This window comes from Capra hircus, chromosome 3 (assembly GCF_001704415.2).
Source record: "Capra hircus breed San Clemente chromosome 3, ASM170441v1, whole genome shotgun sequence".
Taxonomy (NCBI): domain Eukaryota; kingdom Metazoa; phylum Chordata; class Mammalia; order Artiodactyla; family Bovidae; genus Capra; species Capra hircus.
In genome coordinates this window covers 113,577,117-113,599,497 of record NC_030810.1, presented here as the reverse complement: position 1 = coordinate 113,599,497, position 22,381 = coordinate 113,577,117, and the positions used below count along the sequence as shown (strand labels likewise).

The window sequence follows — 22,381 nt, the reverse complement described above, 5'->3', positions numbered from 1 at the left end:
TCAGCTTTCTTTATAGTCCAACTCTCACATCCATACATGACTACTAGAAAAACCATAGCTTTGACTAGACAGACCTTTGTTGGCAAAGTAATGTCTCTGCTTTTTAATAAGCTGTCTAGGTAGGTCATAACTTTTCTTCCAAGGAGCAAGCATCTTTTAACTTCATGGCTGCAGTTACCATCTGCAGTGATTTTGAAGCCTTCCCAAAAAAATCTGTCACTATTTCCACTGTTTCCCCATCTATTTGCCATGAAGTGTAATGACATTTTCTGGAACCCCATCTCCTGGAACTCCATTCCATTCATTTAAATTCTGGAGGTGAGAGAATTACCTCATGGGAAGAAATGGGAAAGGCATTACCTCCTACAGAGAGAATAACAGATTTCCCTCTCCATTTTGCCAGTAATCTCCTTATAATAGCTTGTTTGCTAGGTGATGACTGTGGGTAATAGGGTCTGTTTAGCTGCCTCTCAGTATGCTTGGGGGGAATTAATAGGTCCCGGTGTTGGCAATTGTCTTTAGACTGTAGCACATTAATGCCTCTCGTTTTCAGACGAAGCCTTAAGGCAACAGTAAGAATCCCACTTAATATCTTGTTCCACAATCAATAGTTCAGCTGGCCTTCTATCACAGAGTCCAATATATGATAACAAATGTTGATTTAAGTTTCAGTTTCCTTGTCTGTTGTGACAACTCTGAAAACCTTAAATAACCACTGAAGTACATACATGGTTAGAAGCCTGGAGAAAGTCAGCACAGAATGAGATAATACAAAATAAACAAATTACTCTCCTGCACAAAATGTATACAATCTGACAAAAAAAAAAAAAAAAACCAGAATGCCTTCTTAGAACCTGATCTGGTTTCCAAGAAGTAAGGACTGGACACTGTGAGGGAGGTGGGGAATAATATGGTCAAAGAAGAAGGAAAAGAGTGGAAGGGGGTGGGGAGAGAGAGAGAGAAAGACTCTGAGAACACAGTAAGACACTCCTTGGTTTCATTCTTGGCTCCCATGGATACAGCCGAGAAGGAGCTCTGTGGGCCCATCAAGGGGAGGGCTGGAGGCTGGCAGGCTCCCTTAACTCATGGAGCTATTTCAAGCTCTGGGATTGGTGCCCACATTCAGGGACTTAGCATTCCTGATGAGGGAGGTGGCATGGAAGAGTGCTTTCAAGTGTGTTCAACATTCTCCCCACAACCCTCTCCAAAGTTCCCTCTAACCTCCCCACCTCCCCAACACCAAGCTCCTAAATTTATTGAAGAAAAACAAGCTCACTTTCAAAGTTCAGCCGGGCATAGCAAAAGAAGCAGGCAGCATTCTCACAGTGAGAGCCCTGGATTTGTAGGTAAGTGCTACTCACTATGTTCTTTAATAAAAGTTTAGTCTACACTTTAGACTAAAAGCTAGCTGTCTTAAAAATTTCTCTCCTGTGTCCTGACCTTATCCTCCCTTGTAATGCTAAGCTTTTTCCTCTATTATTATCAACAAAGCTTTATTAAGAGTAATCTATTTGTATCCTGGGCGCATATTGTCTATCTAGCTCTGAAATGCATATTGAAAAGGAAGCAAAGAGGAGGAAAGATGTGTTCCTGCCTCTTAGCACAACACAGTCCGAGGAGGAAGATGGGCTCCTTTCAGCTACCCAGACTACTTGTTCTGGATGCCCGCACTGTTTTGTAGCCAACAGATCCCACTCTCCCCACCTTTTGAAATACTGATTGTTCAGATTTGGCATGTACCATTTGACTCCAAATAACTCAGTGGTAAAGAATCTGCCTGCCAATGCAGGAGACACAAGAGATGTAGGTTTGATCCCTGAGTCAGGAAGATCCCCTGAAATAAGGAAACGGCAACCCACTCCAGTATTCTTTCCTGGAGAATGCCAAGGACAGATGAGCCTAGCAGGTTACAGTCCATGGTGTCACAGAGTCGAACATGACTTAGCAGCTATACAACAACATTAGACTCCAGAGTTGTAAATCTGAAAGTTCTCTGAAAGCAGGAACTGTGTCTCATTCACCACTACCCTCAGCCCCCAGCATAGCACCTGGCACACGGTAGGATTACAGGCCGCATGGACCCTCATGTACATAAATTAATGAATTGAAGGGGCTCCAGAATGGCTCTGTCCTAAGTCCCTAGATCCTGTCCAGGGCCCTAAGCAGGCTTTTGGGGAGTCTTTAAAGAACAGTACAAGGAAATTATCTCATAGGGTGAATAATGGCTTATATCTGTAAAGTGTTTTTATAATTTTTGCCCTACAACTTATTCATGTACTTTTCACTTGATCTTTATAGCAACCTGATTGGGGGTTTTATACAGAGCCTATAATCTATCACTCTTTTATTGGCAAGGAGACTGAGGCTCAGAGAAATGACTTTGCCCTAGATACTTCCATGTCACACTGGAAAATCAGGTTACTGTAGGTCTGATAAATGAAATGTTATCTGCCATATCAGTAAACAAAGATTGCCACAGTTATCAGAAATTGCAGTCAGCACCACTACTGAGCTGGTTAGCCCTGAGGGAACTCAGGAAGGAAAAAATATCTGCTATCTAGCAGCTATCAGATTGCAGTCACTCCACACAGTGAGCCCTGGGGAAACTCAGAACATGAAAACACAGGATACTAGCCCCAGATAGCTGAGGTGCAGGGTAAAGGAATGATTTCAGTGAGTCCAGGCTCTTGAATCTTCCCATACAAAGAAAAGCGCTAAATTCTTTAACTTGAGATATCTGATTTTCTTTTATTAACAGTCATCTTTTGTTCCCACCACCTGACCTTTGTTGCAAACTCCTATGTACTCTAACGATATATTAGAATATATATAGTTATACAGCACCTCCTCTTTAAAGCAGTTTTCTCAGGGTTACTTGAAATGCTGCCTCCCATGCTTGAAGTTCTAAAAATTCCCACTGAATAAAACATAACTCTCAACTTTAAGGCTGTGAGTAATTTTTTAGTTGACAGGGGAAAGTTTTCTAATAGTGTAACTTAATCTGACTGCACAGCTTTGTATTCAAAAATACTCAGGATTCAAACACTGATCTTCCAATTGAAAGCCAGGGTCAGGGTCCCCATTCGCTTTATCAGGTCTGACACAGTGCCTGAGAGAATCTTGTTCTATTGCCTCTAGATCATGAAGAGAATGGAGAGACATATGGTCAGGGGACCACTGCATATGCACTTCGATCTGGAGAGGAAAAGTGCAAAGCAGGCTGAAGCCAGACTCAGCCAAAGACTGCAGAGACTAGAGGATATCTGCCTGTACCACGTGAAGTCACTGACCAGGGAGCAGAGACAGCTCCAGAAAGAACTGCAGAGGCTGCAGCAAGGTAAGGCTTCCAGGATGGGGAGAGGCAGAGCAGGACAGCTAGCCATCGCTTGGCTGAGGCAAGAGTAATACCCCCTACTTGGTGATGAGGGCCTTTCAGAGACTGGACACTCAGTAAGAGGACTTTTGATCTCAACTTGGATTTTCGGCTGTCCACCTTTCTCTCCCTCAATGATACAGCTCCCTGGAGCAGTACGCATGCAAACCTTCCTGAGCTAACACTTCTCAGGCTCCCAGTCTTTCCAATGAGCTCTCTCTGGCTTAAAGCTTTAGTGTTCTACTTTCTTATATCTGGGTTGATTTGGTTTCACTTCTTTTCTATGCCTGGTCAGCAAACATTCACTGAGTAACTATTAATGTGCAAGTCATCTTATGAAAAGGAAGTAAAACAAAAAAATTCCCCGGGATTAGTGACCAGAGAGTGTGTGTAACAGTGGCTGACCTCTGCTACGGCTGAGCAAAGAGCACTTGGCTATTTCCAACACATCAGTCTGAGAGTCAGGTCTTCCTTTCTTCTGCAGAAAGTGAATTTCTCCACTTATCCTTCTTGTATTCTGAAGTGTATCGTCACTAGAGCTTGCAGATTTTGCTTAGATAAGAAAATTTTGCAAAAACAGTTGCTGTGTATTGGTACTATGATTTCATTGTCTTCTTAAGCCAAAGAGCAATTATTTCTGTCATTTCCCCAAAGAGGGGTCTTTACCCAGAAGCTGCGAGTTCACATTCTTTATAATAATTCCCTCCCACAAAACCTTCTGTTGCCAATGAATAATCCTTTCCAAATGTACACGTTACTTAGAAGACTATCCAATGAACATAGACCTTACAGTTTAGTAATTATAACAAGATTAACGCTACTAACTTCAAATGCCAATTTCTAGTTAGTAAGCTATTGATCTTCACAGAAGGAAGGGCTACACAATGGTATCCAGAATCTCAGACCTTCCAAAGCTGTCTACACCATTCAGTAAAAAAATAAGGAAATAAAATTGCCTACTCAGTGATTGCATCTTTATCCATTAAACTGTGGTGGCTGAGAATACAGACTTTGGACCCACACAGTCAGGGTTGAAATCCTGGCTCTATCACTTACCAGCAGTGAGACCTTGAGCAGCTTACTGCTCTGAGTCAGACCTGCCTCTGCCTCAGTTTTCTCCAACATAAAATGTAATTGATGTTTCTTACCTCATGGAGTCATTTGAGCACACAGTGAGCATTTGAAACAGTACCTAAATACAAAATACGTGCCATATAACTGTTTGCTGTTATTAATCAGCAAAAGATTGTTACAGGATTAAAACTCTTCTACATTTTTGTTGAAAGTTACCATAGTTACACAATTTATAGAAACTATTTTTTCCCATAATAAAATGATCATATTTTTATATACAGCATAGAATGGATCCATCTATCTCAGCTCTTCAAGCTATAATCCCTTCTTACTTAAGGCAGGGGCAGGAGCCCTGAAAATGATGTAGCGTGTTCTAGAAGAAAGTCAGGTATCACAATTCAATGTAAAATCATTTAGGTCTCCACAGCTGATATATGGACACAAGGGCCAAGAGTATTATCCAGAGGTCTAGCCTAGGATTTATCTCTGACCTCCAGCTTTGAGTTCTAAAGAGGAGTAACTGAGCAAGTAACTGAACTCCTCTGGTTTAAACCTCCCTGTCTGTAATAAATGGTTAAACCAAACTAAGGATGAGAGCTCACAGAATGGAAAGGAATCTCAGAAACCATTTGGCTGAATTCCACTTCATTTCTCAAAAAGAATATTGAAGACCAGATACTTATTCTCAAAGTGGTATTCAAAAGATAATATTTGAGATAGGTGGCTGTCTTTGTTGACTAGAGAGTTTGTCTGACAGATAAGGGGTGTGAAAAGAGTCTGGGCAGAAGGCAGAAAGCTTCGATTCAGGGGTCTCTGTCTCTACGTACTTTAGAAAGTCACCTCCTCTCTGTGCCTCAGACTCCTTGACCGTAAGACTAGAGAAGAAGGAAGAAAGCAATATGAATTAAGTCTCAGTATTTATCAGGCACTGTATTAGGCAAAACATTCCCATGATTCATTTTAATAACCTTGTTACTGACTTTCAACTATATGCTAGTTGGTGGATTGCTTCAAATACGTATTTCCAGTCCTCATCTAGAGAGATTTGCATCAGTAGGTTAGGAATCGGGCTCAAAGTCCACATTTTTAACTGAGTTGACACTAAGGCAGATTACTCGGGGACAGGTGATTCATGGGCCAAATTTTACAAAACACTGTTACAGCAACTCCAATAGAGGCAAGCATGCAAATATGAAAAGCATGGTCTGTGCCCTCAAGTGCTCACATGTGGACTAGAAGGTAACTATGTTCACAAAAAATTATGTCAGAAAATACTAACTGCTAAATTCACTGTTTACAAAGTAGAACAGAAGCGTGGGAAGGTTCCCATGTCTATCAAAGGGGCTCAGGCGAGATGTCCCAAAAGACGCAGGGTATGAACAGAATCTTAGAGGAGTAAGAGGATGAAGATAAGTGGAGGAGGGGTGGTGGGCAGTTTGTCATGAGAAGACATGGAATGTTTCTGCACACGCTAAGAACAGTGTGTACAAATGTGCATACATGAGAATGACTTGCTACGAGCTGCTCAGTACTGGAGGGTGTAAGGGGTGACCAGAAGGGGCAGGTGTAATATTTAGAGGCAAAGCGGAGCAGGCAAGGTCTCCAATCATGAATAGCTCTACAGATCTTACAGAAGAGTTTAGACTTCACCCTATGGGGTTTGGAAATGGGGCGATTACGTGTCCAAATGAGATAAGGATCACTCTGGCAGCAAACTTTAAGGTAGAACAGATAGAAGGATTCCAGAATTCAGACCAGGGTTTAAAGGCCTAAACTAGGGCGTTAGTTAGGTGGGGAAAAAAAATGAGTATATTCAGATGTTTGGAAAGTGAGATTGCATCTTAAGGGGGCCAGCATTTTGAGATATTTAGAATGCAGAATTGTCAGAGCTTTATGATTAATTATATGTCCAGGGTAAAGAAAACCAGAGTCAAGAATATACTCTCTGGCACAAAGTAGGCACCCAAACATTCCTGTTAAACTGGATAGCTAGATGGGAACACACACACACACAGACACTCTCAAGACAACAGAAGAAGAGGGACCCCAAAAGGACGATCTCTTGCCTTGACTACCTCACCAAGAAGTTATTAGATGAAAGAATATTAGGAGTTTAATACAAATTAGAGGCCCTTTATCTGGTCATATTTCCTTTACCTGGTGCCTACCAACCCCAGTGTTGGTTTAGGGAACTCACTTTCCTTAGAGGAAACAAGTGCAAGACTTTCCACTCCAAGTGACCAGCTCATGAGATGTCTTGAAAACAAACCAGGTCCTCTAGAGCAGCTATGACAACAAGATTCTGAAACACTAACTCAAAGACAGAAAACCCCACTTACTCACGGCCAACAGTTGCAACTCTTGGCTCAGGTGTGTAGGAGGTCACACAGTTGAGGCGGATGTAACAGCAGGACCCCAGCTTTGTATATGGCTCACACCCAGTCATTTTGACTTGAGAACATCATGCTTGCCAAGTAAAACATTCAAACAAAACCCCCATGGTCCCAGCCAGTTTAAACCTCTGACCTCAGTGTTTCTAAATCCTCTATAACATATTCTAGGTAAACACTGGAGAACCACCTTAGGTTTTTCTGTTTCCATTCCTCATGCCAGAGCAGCCTGTTGAGTAATGTGATCCAGTGATATTCATATATGGTTTCTCTGCCCAGAGAACCAGGTCCAGGCATTCTTTTCCTTCTTCTCTTACTGTGTTAGTTTTTTAGGGCTACCCTACCAAGTTGCCATGAACTAGGTGGCTTTAACAACAGACATGTATTCTCAGAGTTCTGGAGGTCTACAGTCCAAAACTAAGGTACTGGCAGAGTGGTGCCTTCTGAAGGCTGGAAAAGAAGGCTCTGTTCCAGGCCTCTCTCTTTGGTTTGTATGTGGCCATCTTCTCCCTGTGTCTCTTCCCTTCACCTTCCCTCAACCTGTGTCTCTATATCCTAATTTTTCCTTATGATAATGACACCAGTCATATTGGTCAACAGCTCCCCCTAATGGCCTCATCTTATTTATCTCTGTAAAGGCCCTGTCTCCAAATAAGGTTACATTCTGAGGTGCTGAGGATTATGACTTCTACATATGACATTTGGGGAGGATATAGTTCAACTTGTGTATGTGTGTGCTAAATCACTTCAGTCATGCCCGACCCTATGGACTATAGCACGCCAGGCTCCTCTGTCCATGGGATTCTGCAGGCAGGAATATTGGAGAGGGTTGCCATGCCCTTCTCCAGCAGATCTTCCTGACCCAGGGATCAAATCTGTGTCTCTTACATATCCTGCATTGGCAGGCAAGTTCTTTACCACTACAGCCACCTGGGAAACCCACATTTGAACTCATAGCACCTATTAATTAACTCAAAGCAGATATCATCAAGAAAAAGCTCTGCTCTTACTTTGGGAATGGAAGTCAGAAGAGACCAGAAGATGTTCTCACGCTCTCATCACAGGGAGGGCAGAAGCACAGAGCTCTGCAGGCTAGCAAAGCTAGGTAAGAAGATGCTTACTAAACTAATGCATATGCCATTGAGTCCTTCTTTCAACTGACCTCTTTAAACCATCCTCCCCCTGAGAATGCGCTGCCCTTTCCTTCTTAAGAAAAATGCTGCATTTAAAACAGATAACCAACAAAGACCTCCTGTATAGCACAGGGAACTCTGCTCAGTGTTACTCGGCAGGCTGGAAGGGAGTGGAGTCTGGGGGAGCATGGACACGTGTGTATGCATGGCTGCGTGGCTTTGCTGCACACCTGAAGCCATCACAACACTGTTAAATGGCTATCCTCCAATCTCCAATATAAAAATAAAAAGTTTACCACACAAAAAAATCATTTCCTCACATTGTTACCATCCATTCTCACCCTTCATCTTCTGTTCACCCACGTTATTATCTCAGTTAATATCACAGAAAAAGGAGCCAGGGTCTAATACTTTGAAAATGCTAAATATTAGCTCTTCCTCGGTTTTGAGAGAACTTTTTTCTTATCTCCCTTCCCAGCGCACTGACAACAAATACGACCCAAGGAAGATCCAAAACCAAGTCCCAGATGCCTCCTTTCCATCGCATTGGTCCCAGGGACCCCATGAAAAGCAAACGGCAGTCACTATCTCAAAATAACAGAACTTCCCACTTCACAGAAGAGAAGCTGCAAGCCCAAGAGAAAGAGTCTATAAACCCACCAAAAGGAAAAGGCCCCAATGAGACCATCTCTCTTCTCTGTCAAAATCAAGACGTCGCCACCCACACTGTAGACGGAGGCCCCAGTTCCGGCCCAGCTGGTGACAGTGAACCGGCGCACGGTGATGAGACCAGATCAAATGATGCCCACACAAGGCCAGACCACACCACTGCAAAACAAACCCCCCTGGATCCCATGGAAGATGGAGGAGACTTCAAAGATAAGCCCCAAACATCAACCTACTTGGAGTTGTTTGAAAAGGCCAGAAAAGCTCACTACCTCCGGCACCGGACCCCCCCAGAGTCTGAGAGATTGCTCAGCATTGCAGAGATCTTTGGGCACAAGGAATTCTCACAGTCCAGGGCAGAAAAGGGATGTGAGAACAGGGTGACCATCTAATTTACTTCATCTTTAATCATCCACTATATCCACATAGTATCATGTGTCATAATTACTTTAGCAACTGTAGCAAACAATACAAATATATAGATATAGATATAGATTTTATTTTAACCTTAGTCTTTTTTCCCTTTTATAATGGGAGTATAATGTCTCACTAAATGAGCAATTCTAGGATGAAAGTGGAGAGATGAATCTTCTGAAGCCATTTAAAGCAATATACGCATATTGCTAACGTTACCAAAAATATGAATCTACTTTGATGCCTAGACTTTTCCTGAAAGATAAACTATTAAGCGTCCTGCTTACATTTGCCACCCTTTTCTTATAGGAGGTTCTTACGGTGCCACCTGCTGGCAAAATGGCGTAGCTCTTCTGTTTGTTTTAGTTTCACATGTAAAGGTAAGGCTAGGAGGTCAATTGAAAATATGTACATAATACAGTCTATAAATAAAACTTTCTCTCCCACACAGCTCTGTGTTGTTTTTTGAATCCCTTTCCTTATTTCTTTTATTTCCAAATAGTTCCATTTTGGTTTTCTCATTCCCACTTTCAACCTGCTCTTATCATCCTTTTTGGATCCTAATAAAAAAATAATTAACAATTTATAAGAAATGTGCCCCCTCTAACATTTTCTTCCAAGTAGCAAAACAATGGGAGAAGGCAGGACAGGAGCAACAGAATTGACTGATGAATACCTGATGTATTTATACTGGCCATGTCTGGGCTGACAGGGTTAGGAACTCCAGACATGGAGAACCTCCTGTGCAAACTTCCAAGCCCATTACTGTGTTCTTTCTCCTTGTCTATCTCCATTACAAGCACCCTCAACAGGGGTGGAGTTCTCAACATGATTTATCCCACTTCTGAAAGGCTCTTTTCTCTGTGCTGACCATAACTTCAGGACAGGGCCGTTACCAAGGCAGCAAGAACTTAGCCAGAGCCCAGCCCTCTCCTCCACTTGATTAACTACCTCTGTTCCAAGTAAACCTCAGTCTCATGAATTTGAGAAATAAGCATTTTGCTTCTTCCTCCTTGTTACCCTGCTTGTATATCTTCATATATCTGATGGACCTAGATTTGCTGGTAGCTCTACCTCCAAAATTTTTTACATTCTATTTCAATGTAGATTTCATTAACTGCAAAAAAATTGTGTGTTTACAAATCTTCTGCTCAGTTGCTTTGGTCGTATCCAACTCTTTGCGACCCCATGGCCTGCAGGCTCCTCCTTGCAGGGATTTCCCAGGCAAGAATACTGGAGTGGGTTGCCATTTCCTTCTCCAAGGGATTTTCCTGACCCAGGGATCAAACCCCCATCTTCTGTGTCTCCTGTATTGCAGGCGAACTCTTTACCACTAGCACCACCAAATCTTCTACATACACTGATTTTATTCTTTTTTTTTTCAATGTTAATTTTAATTTTTTATTTTTTTATTTTTTTCTGGAAGAATGCTGTGCTTTAATCAAATTTTATATGTATTTTAATCATAATGTATAATATTTTATTATACATTTTAATCATAATGTGTAAGTACAGTGTAGGTTCGATACAGGATATTTTTTTAATAAATGTATTTATTTTAATTGGAGGTTAATTACTTTACAAGGATTCCCATAAGGATTTTAATCTTATCATTTCACTGGCCTAATGTATTTTCCTTCTTTAGTATGAAGGATACAATACTTTTATTGATAAAATTCAACACAACCACAGGGAAAGCAGCTGCAGAAGACCTTGTTGTCTGACCCATTAAATTCTATAGAACAGCGTAAATCCTTAATCTTTTCAAACCACGCAGAGACCCAGGATGGCTCTCACCCAATCAGCTTAAAGTCATTCATTCATTCATTCATTCATTCCAGAGGTCTCACCTAGTAATAGGTGTGCTCCCAAAAGACATCTGAAAATGCCTAGAGATACTTTGGGGGTTGTCACAATCCAAATGAGGGGGGCGTTCAAAGACCCCAACCTACATACCGTTGCATTAAGTCTTTGTAAAACCCTCTCGAGTAAGAAGTCAATGAGATAATTTCTCCCATTTTACAGACAAAAAAACCTGAGGCTCACAATAACAGAATGTGAATGAGGAACAAAGACCAGAATACTGCTCTCCTGTACTGCCCTTCTCTCTCAAAGAGAAGGGCACACAAACCCAATGCCCAAAGCCTTATGCCCTCATTTTCAGCTACAAAATATGTCTCAAACCTATAAATTACAATGTTTAACAATAAAAATTAGAAAGAAATGGTAAAACGATAATTCATGCTTCCATTTTAAGGCAACATGACTTTTTTTTTTTTTAACATACATTCATTTATTCAGAGATGTATTAAGGAGAGATAATGTCTTCTCCATTTACTCCCCCATGAGGAAGTCTAGCTGTTGCTGCTAAGTCGCTTCAATAGTGTCCGACTCTTTGTGACCCCAAAGACTGCATCCTACCAGGCTTTTCTGTCCAGGGGATTCTCCAGGCGAGAATACTGGAGTGGGTTGCCATGCCCTCCTCCAGGGGATCTTCCCAACCCTGGGGTCGAACCTGAGTCTTATGTCTCCTGCATTGACAATCAGGCTGTTTGCCACTAGCACCACCTGGGAAGCCTAAGGAAGTTACAAATGGTTTATAAAGTGTGCTTTCACATCGTTACCTGAGTCCATCCAGTGGAGAGGGAATTCACTTTTCGCCTGGGAGCTGAGGCATCGGGAACTCTCAGAGGTAGTGTCTCAGCCTCTCATCCAGGGTCCCAAGGTTCTGAAGACAGAGGATGGGGAGGGACTCTGAAGGTTCCCACAGTCCTCAGTGTGGGGTACAATAGGGTAAGTTGCTACCAGTAACACTGGAGAGACTAGCTCCTCTGAGGGTGAGACAGCCCTGAAGGCAAAGCCCAGGGGATCATATTTGAGAGTGTTTTGCCTCAGCACCAAAAGCACTAGGGCAATGGAAGCCTAGGTCCAGTCTAACCAGAAGTCAACAACCCCACCTCACCAACAGCCAGCACAGCAAGGAACCACTACCCTCAAGAGGGGAGTCCCAGATGTGTGAACTGCTGCCTGAGCCAATGCCTTCCCTCACCGCATCCTCATCCCTGAGGGACTGGGGCAGAAGAATTGAGAGAGGGGAGCCTGAGGCAAGCTGCAGCAGAGCAGGAGCTCCACAGGGCTGGAGAAGGAAGACTTTAAACCAGTCAAAGGTTATAAACAATAGTACCTGACTGTGGAGGAAAGTGTATCTACCAGAAATAAAACTTTTAAAACTGAAAGGACTGGATGTTATTGGCGCAGATTGAGATGGTATTAAACAAAGTTGGTAGCAGTTGCTGGGAGAATTCCTCACCGGACTGAGATTTCTCAGTTTTCTCTGCATGGAGAGGCATTGCACTAAGAAACATTTACAGTAAGCCCTTACACACGAACTTTGAAGTTGCAAGCTTTCAAAGATGTAGGTGTGAATGTTCATCTCATCCCAGCAAGGAACCAGAACCTCAGGCGTGAGTGACATTACAGCTTGCCCTCCGTCTCCTACTGCTGACGATCCTTCAGCTCTCCCATCTCCCACCTCTTCTTCCTCCTCCAATCAGTGAGTCTTCTTGCCTGTTCACTCGATGCCAGCCCCTGTATGCCAGCTGTTGGACTGTACAAGAGTATTGGGCTGTAAGATTAAAAATGTTTTTTTTGTGTGTGTGTGTTTGTTTTTATATATTATTTCTGTGAAAAGTATTATAAGCCTATTACAGGATAGTACTATATAGCTGATGTATTATATGGGTACCTAGGCTAACTCTGTTAGGCTTACGAATAAATTGGACTTAGGAATGTGCTCTTAGAATGTGCTCTCATTTGCATGTAGGGGACTTACTGTACTAGAGTCACACCTCAGATATATTTCAGTTTTGGTTCCAAGCTACCACAATAAATCAAATATCAAAATAAAGTGAGTCACATGAATTTTTCGGTTTCCTAGTACATATAAACGGAGAAGGCAATGGCACCCCACTCCAGTACTCTTGCCTGGAAAATCCCATGAACAGAGGGGCCTGGTGGGCTGCAGTCCATGGGGTCGCTAAGAGTCAGACACAACTGAAGTGGCTTAGCAGCAGCAGCAGCAGCAGTATGTATAAAAGTTACATTTATACTATTTACAGTCTATTAACTGTACAATAGCATTTTGCCTTTTAAAAAAGTACATGCCTTAATCTTAAAATATTTTATTGCTAAAAAATATCAAGACTGTTGGAATAGCAACGTCAAAGATCACAACAGACTACCATAATCTGTACAATAATAATGAAATAGTTTGAAATATTATGAGAATTGGCAAAATTTGTCACAGACAGGAAGTAAGCAAATGACTTGCTTAACAGGGGATAATAAACTTGCTCAACATAGGGTTGACACAAACTTCAATTTGTAAAAATGCAATGTCTGAAGCGCAATAAAATGAGGCTGTATAAGTAACACAGGTATTTATCACATGGTCCTCATCTCAAATGTGGCTTGATTTTACCTAATTATATGTAATATGAACTATACCCCAGTTTTCCCAACTTCCCACATTTGTTGTCAGCCATGTGTTGCCGCTCTGTGTCCTAATAGTAGGCATTAATCAATTAGAAACTGTAAATGTTTGTTTGAAGTGTTCAACTAGGTCAATTACTCTGAAGTGTTCAAGCTTAATTCCATTAAAAATGTACCATGAAACTGGTAATAAAGAAGCATTTTTGGTAAAAGGAAAATAGATAGTAAATATACACAGACTTCAAACAATTTAATACATGTTGTTTGGAGTCAAAACCAATACTGGCACGAACTTGCTCAACTCAAAGTTATTAGTAGTAAAATATTATTCCAAAACTGTGTGTTAAGGAAAAAATATATGCAAACTATATAAGTAAAAGTCAGTCATGTCCGACTCTTTGCAACCCCATGGACTGTAGCCTGTCAGGCTCCTCTGTCCATGGGATTCTCCAGGCAAGAACACTGGAGTGGATTGCCATTGGCTTCTCTGGGGATCTTCCCAATCCAGGGATCAAACACAGGTCTCTCACACTGCAGGTGGATTCTTTACCGTCTGAGCCACCAGGGAAGCCTATTTAATTATGTAATTCATGACTGGGAGATTTTTGAACACTTTTGCTCAGAGCTATTTGTTCGTATCAAGGCATAAGGAGTGAGACTAAGGTCACAGGCAATGTGTTCAAAAGCAAAGCCCAAAACTAGAACTGCCAAACTGACTGAAATCTCTCACAGTGGTGGTAAGAGCAGCAGAAGCAGATAAACATGTGCCTGCAGAGCCATCACTGAGTCCTCCGCCTAGTTCCTTCTTAGCTTGAGCTCCAGCAAACAGGATAGAATAAACAGAATGATTAATGATGCAATAATTATTTTGATCTTTTCACATAGATAATTTTTTCTAATTGAAGTATAGTTAATGTATAATGTGTTAGTTTGAAGTGTGCAACAAAGTGATTCATTTATACACACACACACATATATATACATATATATATTCTTTTTCAGATTCTTTGCCATCATAGATTACAAGATATTGAGTGTAGTTCTCTGTGCTATATAGTAGGTCTTTGTTATTTACCTATTTTATTTATAGTAGTAAGTTTATATTAATTCCAAACTCCTATTTTATCCCCCACTTTTCCCTTTGGTAATCATAAATTTGTTTTCTATGGGAATCTATTCCTAGTTTGTATTGGGTTGGCCAAAAAGTTCGTTCATTTTCTTGTAAGCTAGTACTGAAAAACTCAAACAAACTTTTTGGCCAACCCAATAAATAAGTCCCTTTGTATCATTTTATTTTTAGATTCCACAAACAAATGCTATCATATGATATTTATCTTTCTCTGACTTATTTCACTTAGTATGATAATCTCTAGGCTCATCTGTGTTGCTGCAAGTAGCATTATTTCTTTCTTTTCTTTTCTTTAAAATTTTTGAGTTGAAGGAAAATTGCTTCACAGAATTTTGTGATTTTCTGTCATACATCAATAAGAATCAGCCATAGGCATACCCATGTCCCCTCCCTCCCAAACCTCCCTTCCACCTCCCTCTGCACCCCACACTTCAGCCTGTCACAGAGCCCCTGTTTGTGTTCCCTGAGTAAATTCCCATTGGTTATCTATTTTACATATGGAAACTACTCAAAAATTGTGTGTTTGTACTCTCTAAAGAAAAGGAGGGAAACCCTTTAAGAAAAATATCATTCTTATATGAATGCTTATACATATTTTACAAAAGTCTATCTGATCTTTTATTTAATAATATTAAAATAATATCATCCTGCAATTCCAATCCTGGGCATATACTCAGAGAAAACGCTACTTCAAAAAGATACATGTAACATGGATATTTCATTCTTTTTTAATGGCTGAATAATATCCCATTGTGTATATAAACCACATCTTCTTTATCAATTCATCTGTCACTGAACACTTAGGTTGCTTCCATGTATCTTTTTGAAGTAGAATTTTCTCTGGATATATGCCCAGGAGTAGAATTGCAGTAGACTTTTGTCATACATCAATAAGAATCAGCCATAAGCATACCCATGTCCCCTCCCTCCCTTAAAGGGTTTCCCTCCTTTTCTTTAGAGAGTACAAACTCACACAGTTTTTGAGTAGTTTCCTCAAAAACTAGCTATGAAAGAAAGGTGCCCTCATGGTCTTTGATGGTGGCTCACCGCCAGTGCTCACATCCATAACGTAGCAATTCCAGGGATGTGAGTAGGAGATGATCATGTTTCAGGGAGCTCCATTTCCAGCCTAGATTTGAACAGTAGCTGTAATATGTTTTTCAAGTTCCAGCAAATTTGGTACAATTTTTCAGCAGTGTACTCATCCAGGTCCATCTGAAAATAAAAGGAAAACTAAATATAATTTGGGTCTTAAAATTAAAGGAATATTAGATTTTTAAAATATGGATTAAGAGGCATTTAACATATAGAAGAAGACACAAAGGTAATGAAGAAAAGATACTAGCAAGTTAATGTCCAACTCTTCGCAACCCCATGGACTACAGCATGCCAGGCTTCCCTACCCCTCATCATCTTCCAGAATTTGCCCAAGTTCATGTCCATTGAATCAGTGATGCCATCCAACTGCCATGTCCTCTGCCTTTGGCCTTCAATCTTTCCCAACCTCAGGGTCTTTTCCAATAAGTCTGCTTTTCACATCATGTGGCCAAAGGATTGTAGCTGCAGCTGCAGCCTCAGTCCTTCCAATGAGTGTTCAGGGTTGATTTCCTGTGATCTCCTTGCTGTCCAAGGAACTAAGAGTCTTCTTCAGCACCACAATTGGAAAGCATCAGTTCTTCAGTGCTCTGCCTTCTTTATGGTCCAGCTCTCACAAATAAGCCCTGAATTAAAAACAGAACACAGACCTCAGTTCTTTTTCTTTTTGGCTGCACTGTGCCATATGTGGGCTCTTAGTGCCCTGCCCAGGGATGGAACCTTTGACCCTTGTAATGAAAGTGTGGAGTCTTAACTACTGGACTGCCTGGGAAGTCCAGGAAACTCAGTTCTAAAATTAAGACTTGTAATTATTTGAGCAGCAATAAAACGACTGGCTTTTTTCTCCTGTTGTAACAACCAATTCCCTATGGATATTCCTTCATTATAGAAAACAAAGCATGATCATTTATCCATACCTAACCTTATTCGTATTCAGGCGTAATTCGTATTCAGGAGAATTTCCTCTCTGAAATCTGGTTCAGAGTATTCAGAATCTCTAGGTTGACGAGTTCTACAGTGCACTCCCTCTTTACCATTTCATCCTGAATATCTCTAAAAAATAAAAAAGCCTGGTTATCTTGTTTATCTTAGTCACCTTGGAGTTTTTCTGTAGGATATTGGAGATGTAAAGGCTTTAGGGATTAACCAGTTCAACCTTAGTCAGAGTTCTTCAAATCATGAGAAAACAACTGCACTCCTTTTCAGTGACTTCCTACCATTGATGTTGGTTTACAGTTGAAAGCTTGTTCACCCTGTTGTAAACAAACGACCCTCCCTAGTGGCCAAGATAGCAGGTCCTATCAAGTCACCTTGAGAGCAAAGAGATTAGTTATGTGCTTATTTCCCAAAGGGTATGCCAAGAGATGTTGCTAAGGTGCTATAGGGAAAAAAATAAATCTAAGCTAAAAACAAGTTTGGAGAAATTTGGGTTGAAAAGGAAAATAAATTTCTCTACTATGGGAACTCTCTATATCTTCAATATCCTAAGGCTATAAAGAACGTCTACAGGGAAATTGTCATGCTGAATTTCCCTAAATGAGATGATCATGAACATTTTGTCCATAATCATCTTCAGGGAATATGATGATTCACTAAGCGCCTCTCAGAGACAATCTCTTGGAATAGAAATTAGAGTAAGATGAACTTTTTATCTCATAAAGTTCAAGTAGTCAGCTAAAATCTTACAAAGTCCAGAAGGCAATATCAGGAATGTCATTTTTCTTAGAGGGCGTTTTCCTCACAAGTTGCCAAAGTACTCATATACACACACTCACACATGTGTATATATAAACACACAAATGTGGCAACAGCTTTACAAAAATTCATGGGGTAAAATGACAGACATACTAAGAAGTGAGGAAATATTTGTGGTTGTTCAGTTGCTTTATATGTATTATATGTGTTATTAAAGGGCAATATTTGCTTCATTTAACACAGGAAAAATCTGAAGTTTAGAGAGTTGAATGCATCTGGATCCTGCATGGAAAAGTACGAAGTGGGAGACTGAGGCTACTACTATCAAGATCCAAAGCCCCTGTTTTCCCCACTACATTATAGAACCTTTCTTGCTGCTGCTACTGCTAAGTTGCTTCAGTCGTGTCCGACTCTGTGTGACCCCACAGACAGCTGCCCACCAGGCTCCACTGCCCCTAGGATCCTCCAGGCAAGAACACTGCAGTGGGTTGCCATTTCCTTCTCCAATGCATGAAAGTGAAAAGTGAAAGTGAAGTCGCTCAGTCATGTCCGACTCTCAGCGACCCCATGGAGTGCAGCCCACCAAGCTCCTCCGCCCATGGGATTTTCCAGGCAAGAGTACTGGAGTGGGTTGCTATTGCCTTCTCCACTTCCATCCAAAAGTCCAATAACAACGACAGTAATAAGAATTACTAATGTGAAGCACTATTTGAGGAGCTCTAGTACAGTCCTTGCCCTCGAGGAGTTTTTGTCTAGTGGAATTAAATAGACCCAAAGACAAATTCAATTAAAATTGATGTTGTGGTCACAACTGTTGTCTATTTCCTAACACCTGTTCTACCATCACAAATCAAACAAAACTAATGACGGCAATTTTATTCTGCTTGCCAGTGACTCATTCAGGAAAGGGCATGTGACTCAATGCTTGCCAATTACACATGAAGAGAAGTCAACCATGGCTTCTGGGAAAAGTATTCTTATTCTCAAGAAATCAACACAGAGAAAAGAATTACTTTCACCCTCTACACACTGTCATAGCTGGATGTGGTTCCTTGAATTGCTTGCCATCATCTTGCTGCACTCAGAGGGAGAGCTGAACAGGAAATGGAGCTGGAGAAGTAGATAGCAATCGGATTTTCACAAAGGGCTTTATAGTTAGGGTGACTATATAATTTACCTTCCAAGTTGGAATACTTTTGAGAGTAAAAAAGGATGCTACTCATAAATAAGCCAGGATAACAGGCATAAAATGAAAAAATCTACTTACATATCATGCTAAGGAGTGTGGGTTTTTCTGGGTCTGGCTAGTTTGTGAGTTTTAAAGAAAGACTGTAGCCATCTTTATTTTAGATACATCTTTCTGGCCACAATGGAGAGAAGGAATTCGTGCAGACAGGACTAGGATCACTGGATAAAAAGAGATGGCACGGTCAATTTGAGGGATTAAATAAGGGAAGATAATGAAGATATGCAAATGACACCACCCTTATGGCAGAAAGTGAAGAAGAACTAAAGTCTCTTAATGAAAGTGAAAGAGGAGAGTGGAAAAGTTGGCTTAAAACCCAACATTCAAAAAACTAAGATCATGGCATCTGGTCCCATCACTTCATGGGAAATAGATGGGGAAACAGTGGAAACAGAGACAGACTTTATTTTGGGGGGCTCCAAAATCACTGCAGATGGTGACTGCGGCCATGAAATAAAAAGGCACTTACTCCTTGGAAGAAAAGTTATGACCAACCTAGACAGCACATTACAAAGCAGAGACATTACTTTGCTAGCAAAGGTCCATCTAGTCAAGGCTATGGTTTTTCCAGTAGTCATGTATGGATGTGAGAGTTGGGCTATAAAGAAAGCTGAGCACTGAAGAATTGATGCTTTTGAACTGTGGTGTTGGAGAAGACTCTTGAGCATCCCTTGGACTGCAAGGAGATCAAACAAGTCCATCCTAAAGGAAATCAGTCCTGAATATTCATTGGAAGGACTGATGTTGAAGCTAAAACTTCAATACTTTGGCCACCTGATGTGAAGAGCTGATGGAAAAGACCCTGATGCTGGGAGGGATTGGGGGCAGGAGGAGAAGGGGACGACAGAGGATGAGGTGGTTGGATGGCATCACCGACTCAATGGACATGAGTTTGACTAAACTCTGGGAGTTGGTGATGGACAGGGAGGCCTGGCATGCTGCAGTGCATGGAGTTGCAGAGTTGGACGTGACTGAGTGACTGAACTGACTGACTGACTGAGTGAAGATAAAGCAAAGGGGTAGATTTGAAAACTGTTAAAGAGATAAAAATTTTAAGAGGACCTGGTGACTGATTAGGTCTGAAGGCAGAAGGTATGATGGGATCTGAGAGGGATTCAGGTTCCTAGGTTGCATGTCTGTCAGAAAGATGATGCCATTTCCCAGGACTGGGAATACACAGAAAGCATAGTCTTCACCTCATCCTGGGAACACCTAGGCCACTGAAAATCTAAGACTGGGGGAGGCTAAGTTCACCTGAGCCTGCTGAGCAGGCTTGTGCACGAGATGTCATCTTGATGGGAATCATGGTAAGTTGGAGGTGTGGGAGATTGTTAGCTCTCCTCTCAATTTCTAGCAAAGATTAAGAATAAGAGAAAATTTTGAGGGAGAAGACTCAGTTAGTGGACACAGGTCCAGTAGAGATTGGCTGTCAACAAGAAGAAACTAAGGGCCACATATAATAATGTGTCTGAGCACAGAACCTGTTAAGAGGCAAAACCTCACCCTGGTCAGTGGGAGCCTCTCCATGCCTAGGTTCTAGATCACAGCCACAGATCTAGCCATTTGACTAGAGCCACAGAAGCTCCAGTGAAATCACTCACTTTCTACCAATTGTTTCTCTCTCCTCTCTCGTTTTATAACCTTACTAATATTTTATCAGTTTTAATATAATTAAGGGGACTTATTAAGCATTCCAATTACACAGCTAAGATAATATTTGTGATGTGGTGGTTGCAAGCCAAGGATAAAACACCCATTGTCCTATTGTTTGTGAATTCATTCATTCCTCCAATAAATATCTTCAGTTCAGTTCAGTTCAGTTCAGTCGCTCAGTCATGTCCGACTCTTTGCGACCCCATGAATCGCAACATGCCAGGCCTCCCTGTCCATCACCAACTCCCGGAGTTCACTCAGACTCACGTCCATCGAGTCTTTGATGCCATCCAGCCATCTCATCCTCTGTCGTCCCCTTCTCCTCCTGCCTCCAATCCCTCCCAGCATCACAGTCTTTTCCAATGAGTCAACTCTTCGCATGAGGTAGCCAAAGTTACTGGAGTTTCAGCTTCAGCATCATTCCCTCCAAAGAAATCCCAAGGCTGATCTCCTTCAGAATGGACTGGTTGGATCTCCTTGCAGTCCAAGGGACTCTCAAGAGTCTTCTCCAACACCACAGTTCAAAAGCATCAATTCTTCAGCGCTCAGCTTTCTTCACAGCCCAACTCTCACATCCATACATGACTACTGGAAAAACCATAGCCTTGACTAGACAGACCTTTGCTGGCAAAGTAATGTCTCTGCTTTTCAATATGCTATCTAGGTTGATCATGACTTCTCTTCCAAGGAGTAAGCGTCTTTTAATTTCATGGCTGCAATCACCATCTGCAGTGATTTGGTAGCCCAAAAAAACAAAGTCTGACACTGTTTCCACTGTTTCCCCATCTATCTCTCATGAAGTGATGGGACTGGGTGCCACAATCTTTGTTTTCTGAATGTTGAGCTTTAAGCCAATTGTTTCACTCTCCTCTTTCACTTTCATCAAGAGGCTTTTTAGCTCCTCTTCACTTTCTGCCATAAGGGTGGTGTCATCTGCATATCTGAGGTTATTGATATTTCTCCCAGCAATCTTGATTCCAGCTTGTGCTTCTTCCAGCCCAGCATTTCTCATGATGTATTCTGCATATAAGTTAAATAAGCAGGGTGACAATATACAGCCTTGACGTACTCCTTTTGCTATTTGGAACCAGTCCGTTGTTCCATGTCCAGTCCTAATTGTTGCTTCCTGACCTGCATACAGGTTTCTCAAGAGGCAGATCAGGTGGTCTGGTATTCCCATCTCTTTCAGAATTTTCAACAGTTTATTGTGATCCACACAATCAAAGGCTTTGGCCTTTGAATTGACCACAATTAAGTGACAGGTGTTGTCCTTTTGTTCCAGAGAACAGAAAGCAAGGCATGATCAGTGCATGGATGGCCAATTTCCTGGCTATGTATTCATGCCTGTGAATTGAATCTAATTAAGGACATCTGATAGTCTAATGTGTCAAGAAAACACAGCCACTCTCTACCCTCCCACTTGCCATTGATGACTTCAACATATTTGCCAAAAGAGCAAAAAATGAGAATGCTTACCTGAAGCAAGCTCTGTGACAAAGTTAAAATAACAATAGTTTCTGTAGGTTAAAAATGAGTTTTTTCTTGTTATAAGCATTTTTTGCAGAAGGTTGTCCTGTCTTAGTTTTTTTTCTGTGCCCCATCCTCAGTGCCTTCAAAACAGCAGTATTTATTAAATACTTAGAGGTTTGACCTAAGTGAGTGGCTCTAGGATAAGAAGTATTTAATTCTTAAAAAATAGTTAATCTCTTAAGGGGAAATGACTTTCAGTTAACACAGAGCTTACCTTTATTTGATCATTTATTCAATGCATATTTATTGTGTATTCTATCTAAAGTCCCTGTCCCAGGTGTTGAGAACATGGGAAATGTATATATAAAACATTCCCTCTTGGAGCATTTACTCTGGCAGGGGATCCAAACAACAAGAAAGTAATTATTCTATTAATTTTTAATCATAGCTATGATGATGTTCATAGTGATGCTTCCTAAGGCCCACTTGACTTCACATTCCAGGATGTCTGGCTCTAGGTGAGTAATCACACCATCGTGATTATCTGGGTCA

General features: G+C 41.2%; 1 protein-coding gene across 3 annotated transcripts; it reads left to right on the top strand.

The window, feature by feature from the left end:
• On the top strand, positions 922 to 9,500 carry CCDC190 (coiled-coil domain containing 190). 3 transcript variants are annotated; one of them, XM_005677119.3, is made up of 4 exons: positions 922 to 1,346; positions 3,139 to 3,337; positions 7,819 to 7,942; positions 8,449 to 9,500. In XM_005677119.3, the coding sequence occupies exons 2-4, from the start codon at positions 3,142 to 3,144 to the stop codon at positions 9,026 to 9,028; spliced, it is 900 nt and encodes a 299-aa protein (XP_005677176.1). In that variant the 5' UTR covers positions 922 to 1,346; positions 3,139 to 3,141; the 3' UTR covers positions 9,029 to 9,500. The 3 variants fall into 3 exon arrangements, 2 of the variants coding, with proteins under 2 accessions (XP_005677176.1, XP_005677175.1); XM_005677118.3 differs by having other exon boundaries at positions 7,816 to 7,942; XR_001297361.2 differs by lacking the exon at positions 7,819 to 7,942 and having other exon boundaries at positions 8,449 to 8,649.